At 42.2% G+C, this 12,264-nt stretch overlaps 1 protein-coding gene across 1 annotated transcript in view; it reads right to left on the bottom strand.

Moving 5' to 3' along the window:
- TXNDC16 (thioredoxin domain containing 16) overlaps window positions 1–12,264 on the bottom strand; it is a 57,353-nt gene that overhangs the window by 20,271 nt on the left and 24,818 nt on the right. Inside the window, exons 9-14 of the mRNA XM_066608012.1 lie at window positions 11,152–11,308; window positions 10,806–10,972; window positions 9,648–9,708; window positions 9,414–9,525; window positions 9,111–9,257; window positions 4,917–4,976 (exon numbers count right to left, since the gene is read on the bottom strand). Of these exons, the coding sequence (XP_066464109.1) occupies window positions 4,917–4,976; window positions 9,111–9,257; window positions 9,414–9,525; window positions 9,648–9,708; window positions 10,806–10,972; window positions 11,152–11,308 (704 nt within the window). The remainder of the gene's footprint in view (window positions 1–4,916; window positions 4,977–9,110; window positions 9,258–9,413; window positions 9,526–9,647; window positions 9,709–10,805; window positions 10,973–11,151; window positions 11,309–12,264) is intronic.

Genomic DNA, 12,264 nt, shown 5'->3' with positions numbered 1-12,264 from the left:
TTCCAATCCACTGTCTAACGTCTTCAGACATTCTGATTGAAGGCTGTACAGCTCTGATGTCGGAAGAAATTCAGCAGGGTATTCTTACTGTATATTACTGGCTGCTCTGTTGTCAGGGGCCTCTCCAGCATGTCCCATACTGCAGTACTGGCTCTAGCCAGCAGATGGTGCCATTGTATAATGGCAGAAAAAGAAAACCCCCTAGGAAACCCTGAATCCAAAATTGGATTGCAAAGGGTTAACATTCGTCAGAACAGATCTACTGTTGAGGATGTGAAGTGCTAGACTGTACAGTAAATCTTTGTTCACCCTGCATGAGACTGTTTTTAACCTATGCTAAATTATTAGGATTTCCAGACTACCTGTTAGAAAAGTTGATCATAGAAAACAATGCAGCAAAAAAAAAAAGTGACAAAAACAACTTGTGTGAAAACAAGCTAATATATAATAACACGTCATGGAACAGTGTCAGTAGAACATGAAGAAGACAGGATTTTAATCTCTAGCCAGCAATACACAATGGGGACATTTACTAAGCCTAGCATTTCCAAAGCCAGAATTAGTAGAATTCCCCCTGGCACATGATGAGCTTAATACATGAAGAGGCACCAGCTTCTTCATGTAATAGGCGCATCTCGACATCTTTGTGCAACTACACTTTTTTTTTATTAAATCACTTTTTATTTCAAAGTTTTCTCATAAATTTACATTGAGATTACAAACAATATGTATTACAAAACATTTCAAAACAAATTGCTAACTAGATGTTCTTGCCAGGTGGAGGTCTCCTTACAATTGTCTAAAGAATCATGCTCACGGGGAAATTGGAATTCCGAAATCCACGTGGGTGTCCCACACACGTGATCCACGCCCATAGGGATGCATTGGACACCTGCAGATGATTAAATACTTTTTTTCCTGCCGCATGGATTGCATGTGCAGGAAAGCACCCGCAGTAAGCTCCATTTTCTGCGGGTTTCCCTGCACAGACGTCTCCCGCGGCTCCTATTGAAGCCTACGGAAGCTATCCAGTCCTGCGGCACACCCACAACTGTCACTGCGTCTGTGCCATGGGACCACGGGAAAGCAGGAGTTTAAAAAAAAAGTGTGCACAGCGCATGTGCGTGGCACGCTGCCGGTGTGCCAAGCACATCTGACGGGCAGAAAAAAAGATCCGGCCGCAACGGACGGGAACCTGTAACATCTGGACAGGTAAGTATAAGCTATTTTTTGGCCTCATGTCTACGGGAAAGAAGGGACCCGCTGCGGGATTCTGCATGGAGAATCCGTGCGAGCCCGAATTTTCCCGTGGACATGAGGCCTAATACTGTCCAAACAATGCAGATACTATCAGATTATGTTGGGATACATTTTTCTGACAAGGGGAATAATAACATGCAATTATCTACTTATTTATAAACTTCCAGGAGGAATAATAGAGGAATAATACAACACAGAGTTCTAAAGAAATGATTCACCAAAATTGTTATATTAAAAGTAGTTACTGAAAGACATGTTAAGAACGGTGACAGGTCCTCTTTAAATAGATCTGTATTTCAGTTCCTTCACACGATCAGGACACCAAATGTACAAAAATAGTGTATGAACATGAAACTTTGACATAGTTAGGGCTCAGTCACTTGGGAGTTTTTATGTGCGTATGTTACCTGCGTTTGTGATCTGTTTTTCAATGGCAGCAGTCAGATGCCTGATATTTACCTGCACACAAAAATGCGCAGCAGTAAATATAGGGCAGCGGATTTTAAAACGCAGGTAACAGTGGGGCTCAGGTGCGTCCAACCGGGTCTTCTCCTGCACTGCAGCTGAGAGCTGCCTGTGATTGGTCCCTATGCTAAGCCAATCAGAGGCAGCATTCACCAATTCATTGAATTCAATTAAAAAAATCAACTACCATTAAGGCCTGCAGTGGATCTTGTTTTTCACAGTGCATTTACTAGCATTATGCCACTAATTTCCTGCTACAGTAAGCATCTCTGCACGGTATCAGTGCATCGGGTTGTCAGTATTACACCTGAGCGCTGGGGATACTGTCATAGTGCATGGGGTCTGGCGGGGAGCAGGCGCGATGTGAAGAGGTGAAGCTGTCTGTAGGACAGGAAGGCTTCTTCTTTTTACAGTGCAAGCCAACAGAGGCAGACACGTTACATAAAACAGAAACTAGTAGAACTATAACTCTATGGGGGAAGTCTGTACAAATTAATAAAAAAGGCAGACATTATTATACTCTTCTATGTGAGCTGCTATGCCTGTAGTACAAATGACAGTGCGGGCGCAGTGAAGAAGAGAGCTCCATATGCAGCTAGCTGAAGACAAATTTCCCTAGCAGAGCTTCCTCTAAATGAAGAGCTAAACAGGGGTTTTCTAGTAAATGTACAGAATAGGCTGATTAAACATATTGCAAAAATGCCTAAAACCATCTATCTTGCACATTTAAAAAAAAAAAAAAAAAACAACGATTGTGCTTAAACCTCTTCCTCAAGCCTTTTAGGTCTTCTTCGGGCTCTATCTGACTTTTTAAACTCCTTTCTCCCCACTTTCTGACCAAAACGTCCTTTACTTTACAAGTGTTCTTGCCTTACTCTATGCCATTTCTACCGATCACTCACACACAGAATGTTACAGACCTTTAACAGCAATTTACAGCCTGTCTACAGTCTTCACTGCTCCCGATCTCTTCCCTCTCCTGTACCGATCTGGCTCCTAAACATTGTAATAAAACTCTTAAAAGTGCCCTGAACCACACAGCTCCCCCCCACTCCTAATGCAGACTGCGGCAACCTTGCCGCGCGCCTCAAACATACTCCCTCCAGCGGTGTTCTAGGTGTGCAGAAACACCTGAGACATCAGCAGGTATCCTTCATTACACGTTCATGCACCGAACTTACAACTTTGTTCTTCATCAAGCCAAACAATCCTATTTCACCTCTCATCTCATTATCCAATAATCCAAAACAACTCTGACACTTTTCACTGTCTCCCTAACCCTAAAGTGCAGCCGTCTATCACAGATCCTGGGGCTGAAGATCTGGCCACTTATTTCAAAGAGAAAATTTACAATATCCATCAGGAAATAATTTCCCAACCCCGGAGTAGCTTTCATACCCTTCCCTCCAGCACCTCCTATACTTCACTCTCAGCTTTTAACCCAACAACAAAAAAGTTGTCTCCAGGCTCCTCTCTTCATGTTCTATTACCTGCATTAGTGACCGTAGTCCCTCATATCCTGTCCAGTCTCTGTCCCTGGCTGTCATTAGGCATTTCACTACATATTTAACCCTTTTCTTTCTGGAATCATTCCATCCTCTTTCGAACATGCTGTCATATCCTCATTACTAAATAAACTGTCTCTTGTCTTGTCTTGTGTTGGCAACTACCGACCTCTTTTTAATCTCCCCTTCATCTCCAAACTCCTGGAATGCCTGGTCTAGTCTTGCCTAATCAGCTTTCTCTCCGATAGCCCTCTTCTCTCCCACTTACAATCCAGTTTTCATACTGCACATTCTACAGAAACCATCCTTATTAAAGGGTCAAACGTTCTACTGATGGCCAAATGTCTTGGCTACTAATCTGCTAATGATTCTTCTGCATCTCTGCAGCATGCAACACTGGAGATCACCAATTCTTCCTCAGTATGCTCCACTCTATTGACCTTCATGATATCGCTCTCTCCTGGTTTTTCTCCTACCTCTCTAACTGTTCATTCAGTGTATCATTTGCCGGATCTACTTCTTTTAGCTGTTGTGGTTCCTCTAGGTTCGGTCCTTGGTCCTCTTCTCATTTCTATCTTCACAGCCCCTACTGGACAGAGTATCAAGTTTGGCTTTCGGTACCATCTATATGCTGACGATACCAGTTATATACTTCTTCCCATGATATCACACCTGCACTGTCCTCTGTTTTTAACACCATGTTATTTCTATACCTAAAAACTGAATCTTTCAAAAACTGAACTTCTTGTGTTTCCCCTGTCTACTTACTGACCTAATCCTGATATTTCCATCTAAGTTTGTGGCACCACCATAACTCCTTGGCAGCACACCTGCTGTTTTGGGGTCATATTTGACTCTGATCTTTCCTTCACTCTCTATATTCAATCGCTTGCTTGCTTATATCACCTGCACCTCAAAAACATCTCCAGAGTGTGCTCTTTTTTCACAGTGTGCCAGTCACTACACTGGATGCCCATCAAATATTGAATACAACTTAAACTCCTCACTCTCATCCATAAAGCTCTCCAAAATGCTGCACCACCTTCTATCTCCTCCTTCATCTATGTCTACCATCTATCCCTGCCCTCCAATTCCTCCTTAATCCAAATCTCTCACTCCCATCTTTTTTGGATTTTTCCTAACCTGCACCAGTTCTCTGGAATGCACTACTCCAGACACAACTATGGGTATTAACTCTGTTAAGTGTGCCCAAAAAACACACATCCTAAGGGAGGCTTAACTTTACTACGTTTACCCCTCTTCTACATTCCCAATCGGAACCCAACCCTCTACGTCCTCCTGTATCCCTAACTTGAAAAATCGTTGTGTCCTTTGGCCCGAAATAGGCCATGTCCTTGGTTAAAGGAGGTTGAAATATTGTCATGAATAAAACTGCCACAAAATGAGAATGAAAACACTTTGCAAAAAAATCGTTATTTGTATATTTTCAGTTTTGCAGTTCTATGAATGCAGCCTACAGTGTAAAGAATGAACGTTTTTTCAAGTTGCAATGGTTACATCCAGGGACATATAAATAATCTATTTCCTCCCCAGTTTATATTAGGTACATTCCATTATAAATTATGCCATGTGTAAACAAAAATCCCTGTAGCGCCATAACACAACTTATACGGAGATACAATGATTGCCAGCCTAAAAAATGAAGGGGAGAAAGAATTTACGTACCTTTATATTTTTTTGCCAACTCTATAAAAGATTGTAGAAATGTTAATGACACGTGTTCCCCTGTAAGAGATGAACATAATAAATTAAATTAATCACACCATGTCTGTGCTTTTTTAGATGTATGTGTGTGTGTATAATATATATATATATATACACACATACATACATACATACATACACACTAGAGATGAGCGAACGTGTTCGGCCACGACCCTTTTTCGCCCGAATACCGCGATTTTCGAGTACTTCCGTACTCGGGTGAAAAAATTCGGGGGGCGCCGTGGGTGAGTGGGGGGTTGCAGCGGGGAGTGGGTGGGAGAGGGAGAGAGAGAGGGCTCCCCCCTGTTCCCCGCTGCTACCCCCCACTCACACACGGTGCCCTCCGGCGACCCCGAGTACTTTTCACTTGAGTACTGAAGTACTCGAAAATGGCGGTACTCGATCGAGTAATTACTCGAAATGAGTACGTTCGCTCATCTCTAATACACACACATATACCACTTTGAATCTATTCCAAATAGCCTGAAGAAGAACCCTAAGTAGGTATGAAAGCTCACTATAACATCATGTCTTTTTGTTAGCCATTAAAAGGTATCACATCTACAAAAATACTTGGTTTCTCTCACTGAGAACTATTACATAATAAATCAGTAACATAAAATTTCCTCACTTTTCTTACATTTTCACTCAAAACTTAGAGGGGTATTCTCTTTTATTTTTAAAAAAGCAGCATAAAGAGGAAATTATGCAACAATATCCGCATCAATGCGGTGCAGGTTAACGCAGATTCATAGCAAGCTTCACCCCTTCAATTGTGGTAAAGTCTGCTGCAGATCAGCCAAAATTGTTCACCAAATGCTGCGAATTTTGTTTAGGTTCTGCACCAAATCTGCTACATGTTAACACACTCTTAAAGGAGATGTCCCGCGCCGAAACGGGTTTTTTTTTTTTTAAACCCCCCCCCCCCCGTTCGGCGCGAGACAACCCCGATGCAGGGGTTAAAAAAACCACCCGCACAGCGCTTACCTGAATCCCGGCGGTCCGGCGTCTTCATACTCACCTTCTGAAGATGGCCGCCGGGATCCTCTGCCTCCGTGGACCGCAGCTCTTCTGTGCGGTCCACTGCCGATTCCAGCCTCCTGATTGGCTGGAATCGGCACGTGACGGGGCGGAGCTACACGGAGCCGCTCTCTGGCACGAGCGGCTCCATAGAAGACTGCTGAAGACCCGGACTGCGCAAGCGCGGCTAATTTGGCCATCGGAGGCCAAAAATTAGTCGGCACCATGGAGACGAGGACGCCAGCAACGAAGCAGGTAAGTAAAAGACTTTTTATAACTTCTGTATGGCTCATAATTAATGCACAATGTATATTACAAAGTGCATTATTATGGCCATACAGAAGTGTATAGACCCACTTGCTGCCTCGGGACATCTCCTTTAAAGGGAATGTTCACTCAGCGGAATTCACCGTGGAAAAATTCCACATGAATTCCGCCTCTAAGATCCATATTAAATTTGCATCTTTTTGCCGCAGATTTTTGTGCAGATCTGTATGCAGACTTGTCCTGCCAACAGGGAAGATCCGCGTGAGGAATTTCGACATGGGAACTCTTTCCACATCAAGAAGAGCCAAGTCAATTTGTTTTATTTTCCGCTTCGAAATTCAGCAGGAAGATTTTGCCAACTAACAGGATAAATTCCGCACGCAGATCCGTGTAAAAATCAGTATTAAAAAGACGTGGATTTTGACACGGATTGTAGAGGCGGAATTTAAGTGGAGTTTTTCCATGGTGAATTTTGCCGTGTGACCAGATCACTAAGCAGTTACTGGAGAAGAGCGATGCTCGCTCGAGTAACTGCCTTACCGAGTAGCCTCGCTCATCTCTAGCTACAACGTGTAGGGCAAGAACCAGGAACTTGATTACAGACTCCATGTGTGTCCAGTGACAAAGGGGGCCACACTGAACACCTCTGATGTGGAAAACATTTTTGATGTTGAGCAATAAAAACAGAGTTTGTTTCCATTGATATCAAATTTATGTATCAAAGTATTATTAAATGTGAGTTATGAGCGTTTCAAATCAGGAAGATCATTTGCAATAACCCTGTACCTTTAGCCAAGTTAAACAGGTATAATCATGGGGATGCAGAAAAGACAGTAGTCACAGCTAAGCTTCATTCAGCTGACAGCTAAACATGTAGCAATCTGTAGGATCTGTACAGATGGCACACTATTAGACCATCACACCAAGTATTCCCTGCTAGTTACATAGTGAACCATTCTAATTTATTTACTACTACGCAAAGAGCCTTGCAAGCCATTGCATGACACTCAATTAAAGTAGCACACCAGCTATACAGATGATGCTTGCTAGATCTCTGTAGATCTATGGCCTTCCTAACCTCCTCAAAACTAGAAAGTTTTCTTTTTTTTAAAACTTTTTTGTCCCGGTCTTCCAAGAACCATAACTTTATTTTTCCATTGACATAGCTGTATGAAGGCTTATTTTTTGCTAAACGAGTTGTATTTTTAATTGTACCATTTAAATGTACCATATAATGTACTACAAAAACTTCTAAAAATTCTAAAGTGGGGTGAAATGAAAAAAATGCAACTGCAACATTTTAGGGGGCAGGGGGTGGGGTGGATTTAGTTTTTACGACATTCACCGTGCAGTAAAAATTAGTTAGTGGATTAAGCAATTACAGCAATACTAACATTACATACTTTTTCAATGCTTTACTACTTTGAAAAAGTAAACTTTTTTTTTAAACAAAAATTGCTTTCCATCGCCATAATCTGAGACCCATAACTTTTATATTTTTTCATTGATTGAGCTGTGAGAAAGCTTGTTTTTTGAAAAGTAACCTGTAGTTTTTATTAGTACCGTTTTGGGGTACATACATTCTTTTGGAGACCTTTTATTCAATTTTTTTGTGAAACAGGGGAATAAAAAAAAGCTGCAATTCTGGCATTATGTACTTTTATGATATTTTTAAATGGTTTGGACTCTTACGGTTGTAAAGATACCAATTATGTGTATTTTTCATGTATTCTTTTATAAAAATGGGCTTTTGAACTTTTAATTTTTTAAAATATCTTTTAAACATATATTAGATCTATTTTTCAACATTTTCTAAAGTCTTTTTGCCGACAGTTATCTAAGATGCTCCCCTCTCCTTTTAGAGGGTCCCCACCACGTGAGGCCCCACTACAAGTCAGAGCAGAGAGCCCCTTGCAAGATTTGGTGGACTTGAGCTGTCTCTATTAGATGGATGGCCATTAGGTTGCATGCACACGGCAAAGCCTTGGCAGCAGCGGCGTCCGCGCGTACCTGCCATTCTGTTTCTTCATCTGTACTGCGGATGGTACGCGCGGCTCGCAGTCAGACATGTGCAGTACAGATTTTTTTTTAAACTTCTGCTTTTCCCGTGAAGTCTGCAGCCCATCTGCAACGCGAGTCGGACGTCTTCCATTGACTTCAACAGAAGCCATCCGTGCGGGAACCGCAGGAAAATTGGAGTATGCTGCGATTTTTCATCCGCATGAAGAATCACTTTTGCATTGCATGCTATGGGCGGTATTTGGTGCGGAATCTGGAGGTGGTCGCCTGCTCCGGATTCAGCAATTCAAACCCGCCCGTGTGCTTTCGGCCTTAATCTGAAGGGCTGCTTTGTAACACCACATTTCCAACACAGGTGAAATTCACAATAGGCTCATTCTGCCCCAGCAAAATCAGCTATTTGCCAGGTAGCCATACTTGCGGCTATCATGCCTTTAATCTGGCATCCATTCAACCTGATATGAGCTGAAGTCTCAGATATTCTGAATTATTAAACAGTCATAGAAGAGTGCATGATTCCCACTAGTTATGGGACAGAACCATCAAGAATAAAGGCCAAAATGCAATGTTAGATTAAAATAAAAGGCATGTGGAGGTACAGCAAGACCCTATACACCCCCCATGGAGACTGTATTATGGCACTGTACAAAATGATGCTTTATATGTCCATGTGCAAGAGTCCTTAAAATGCCTGACAGCTTACACAATTCCTTAAAGACCCTTTCATTAATAAGACTTATTTGCATTGCTAAAGCAGTATTACTGGAAAGCTAAACAAAGTGATATAAATATACACTGTCACATCACATTGAATTCTACCTCCAGGACATAATACACCTGGGAACTCACAGATCATGTAGAACAGAACAGCCGTAGGACGAGCACTGGAGGAGACCGGCTTGAAAGTTTCATCTGTCAGTGAAGGTACCTGCTGCAGCGGTAGTCTAGGCCTTCTGTACCTGTATATGGTTTTTGCTACTTCATCATCCTCTACTTCTACAGTAAGTAAAAACAAGCACAGCTTACATACTTACATGAAGTGTGTGTTCAAAATATATTAAAAGAGAAGCCCTTTTAAAATAAGGGTGCATGCAGCAACTGAAAAGGATGTAGCAGGGCCTCAAAAACTACTGGAAGGGAAAATAAGATTACCTGGGTCACCAAGATTTTCTTCAGGCTTCTCGGGTTGCTTCTCTTCCGTTACATGTATGAGGTCCAGGATTTGCTGAGTCTCTTCTAACATCAGGTAGTTTACTGGTGAGGTCTGTAAACAGGAAAAGTGTCACTAATAGAGCCAGCAGTAATGGTGGGCTTCTGTGGGAGTCTGGCTGCAATAGGGTGATGAGAAACATTGCATTTAAGAGCAAATACTTGGCTCACACTTACTTCTTCTGGTCTCTTCACAGCCACATTGTAAGTGAGAGGAATGTTTATGCCAGACGTCTCCCTGGAAATAAGAGAGACAATCTATTCTACAAAAAAGATCATATAAAAGGCCCTAAAAGGCTATTAACCGCTATTGTAAACTACTTCAAACTCTTTCCACTTACAAAAATAACTTTTTCATACTTTTTTACCTTCTGTGTCCCATTCAGCCCCACTGCTTATTTGTGCCATAATGGGTTCGCTGCAGTATTACATGGCCCATTTCTCTCTTTTCCACCTACAACTCTGTATTTCACTTTCCTCTTCTCTATCTCCTCAGCAGACAGTCTTCACCCACTTTTAGTAGCAGTAAATAAAGTCCAAAGTAGTTTTCTGGTCAGCATCCATCTCCCTTTGGCAGCTGTTCCCAGTAAGTTGCCAGTCACACCCCCTTGCCCCTCTGGCAGCTGTAAATATAGTCTCAAGTAGTTTTCCAGTCAGCCCCCTTCCCCCTCTGACAGTTGTAAATATAGTCTCCAGTAAATTCCCCAGTCAGTCTCATCCCCCCTCCAATAGTAGTATATATGGTTGAAGTAGTATCCCAAGGCAGCCTCCTTCCCCCTCTGGCAGATGTAAATATATTCCTCAGTAAGTAGTTTCACAGTTAGGCTCTTTCTCTTTTTGGCAGCTTTCGGCAGTAAGTTTCTAGTCAGCCCCCTTTCCCTTCTGGCAGCTGTAAATATAGTCCCAAGTAGTTTTCCAGTTAGCCCCCTTCTCCCTCTGACAGATGTAAATATATTCCCCAGTGAGTAGTTTCCCAGTTAGTATCCTTCTCTCTTTGGCAGCTTTTCCCGGTAGGCTTCCAATCAGACCCCCTTTTCCCTCTGGCAGCTGTAAATCGAGTCTCAAGTAGTTTTCCAGTTAGCCCCCTGCCTTCTCTAACAATTGTAAATGTAGCCTCCCGTACGTTCTCCTTCCCCCTCCAGCAGCTGTAAATATGGTCGAAATAGTATCCCAAGGCAGCCACCTTCCCCCTCTGATAAGTGTCCAACAGAAATATCTGGTGCCAATTATTCTTAAAGAACTAAGGAATCAGGCTGACCCTTGTTTCGAGAATACTAATACTCAAAAAATCCAATGGGCTGGCTTTAAGTTGGACCAAGAGATGCCAAACCTTACCTCAGTAATATAGCCACGCCGGCTTTCCCCAGTAGTTGCCAGGCTACATCATTTGCGGTCTCCATATCATCTTCATACGTCTCTTGCTGGCTCAGAATGAAGATCACAGGTAAACCAACCTGGAGGTGAACACTGCTAAATTTATCAGGATCAATGGAAGCCTGAACCTAGAAAAATATAGATGTGAGTGACATTAGTCTGCAATGTAACACAATGTTACAATTCTGTGACACAAAGCACAGCAAGAATAGATATAATCACTTCAGAGAAGAGAGAATTCATATATTGCGGAAAAAAGTCAATTTATGGATTTTGGAATAGAATCTCTTGCAGTGCACACACATACCACTAGAGGGAGCCCCATGAGTTTCAGGAAGCGATGGATGTTGATTGTAGTCAGGGGCTGGTCTAACAATGTTCTCTGACATTCTTGATTGACACTCGTCACTAATTTGCAATGAATGAATGCAAGTCTTGCAGGTATTAGGCTGGGGTCTTCAGTGCTGCAAAAATAAGCAATAAGTGAGAATTTCATTCAAAACTTTTACATTACATTTGAGATAAATTTCCAAGTGGTTTTCCATGTCTTAATTATTGAAAATCTATCTTCAGGGTATGTCATCAATCATTGTTTGCATGGGTCTGCCGCTCAGGACACTTGCTGATCAGCCATTTACTGGGTTGCTGATAGTGAGTACTGAGCAGGAAGCAGACAGCTCTGTACACACTGCAGCTGCCTTGGTTGGTATTGCAGGCGCTCTTTCTACTGAATTTGCCAGGGTGCTGCAATGTGTATGGAGTATAAGTATATATATCAGCTCCGTACACACTGCCAGCAGCCAAGTGAAGAACTAATTGCCGGGGGTTTTGAGCGGCGGATGCTGATGATCAACTATTGATGACCTATTCTGAGGTTAGGACATCAATAGCTAAAGGGACAGTAACTTTCAGACAACTTATGCTCATTTTATAGCCTGTGTGTCTCATCAATCTTGCAATATGCTTTTTCTGTTAGTTTTATCACTTTAAATCAAGGTTGAAGCGCAACCCCTCTGTAAACCACTGCTTGTTGTAGGCATTTAGCCTCTGTAATAACTGGACCTTTTAGACATTTTCTTAGCTATGAGGGAAGGAAGTAATATCTTCACAGGCTCAGCTTCCCGGCACTCACACAGCTCTCAGATCTGCAGTCAGTGTGTACATAATCTTTTCTCTCCTGAAGCTAGATTTCCCTAACCTGCTATGTGCACTTACCACTATGTTGTAGGCATTATATGTGTCTCCAGCTTACTGTGGCCAAAGCAGCATAATTAGTATTGGACTGATCCTCATTAACCTGGTATTCCCATCTGGGGAATCCTATTTCAATGTGTTTGAAATTGCAAAGCAATGCACTCACGTATAAGAGGGTTATTTCCAAAATGCGTTGTTCTCCAGATATTGATTCCTCCGCTTTCTA

Source organism: Eleutherodactylus coqui, chromosome 6 (assembly GCF_035609145.1).
Source record: "Eleutherodactylus coqui strain aEleCoq1 chromosome 6, aEleCoq1.hap1, whole genome shotgun sequence".
Taxonomy (NCBI): domain Eukaryota; kingdom Metazoa; phylum Chordata; class Amphibia; order Anura; family Eleutherodactylidae; genus Eleutherodactylus; species Eleutherodactylus coqui.
This window is presented reverse-complemented; position numbering and strand designations above follow the sequence as displayed.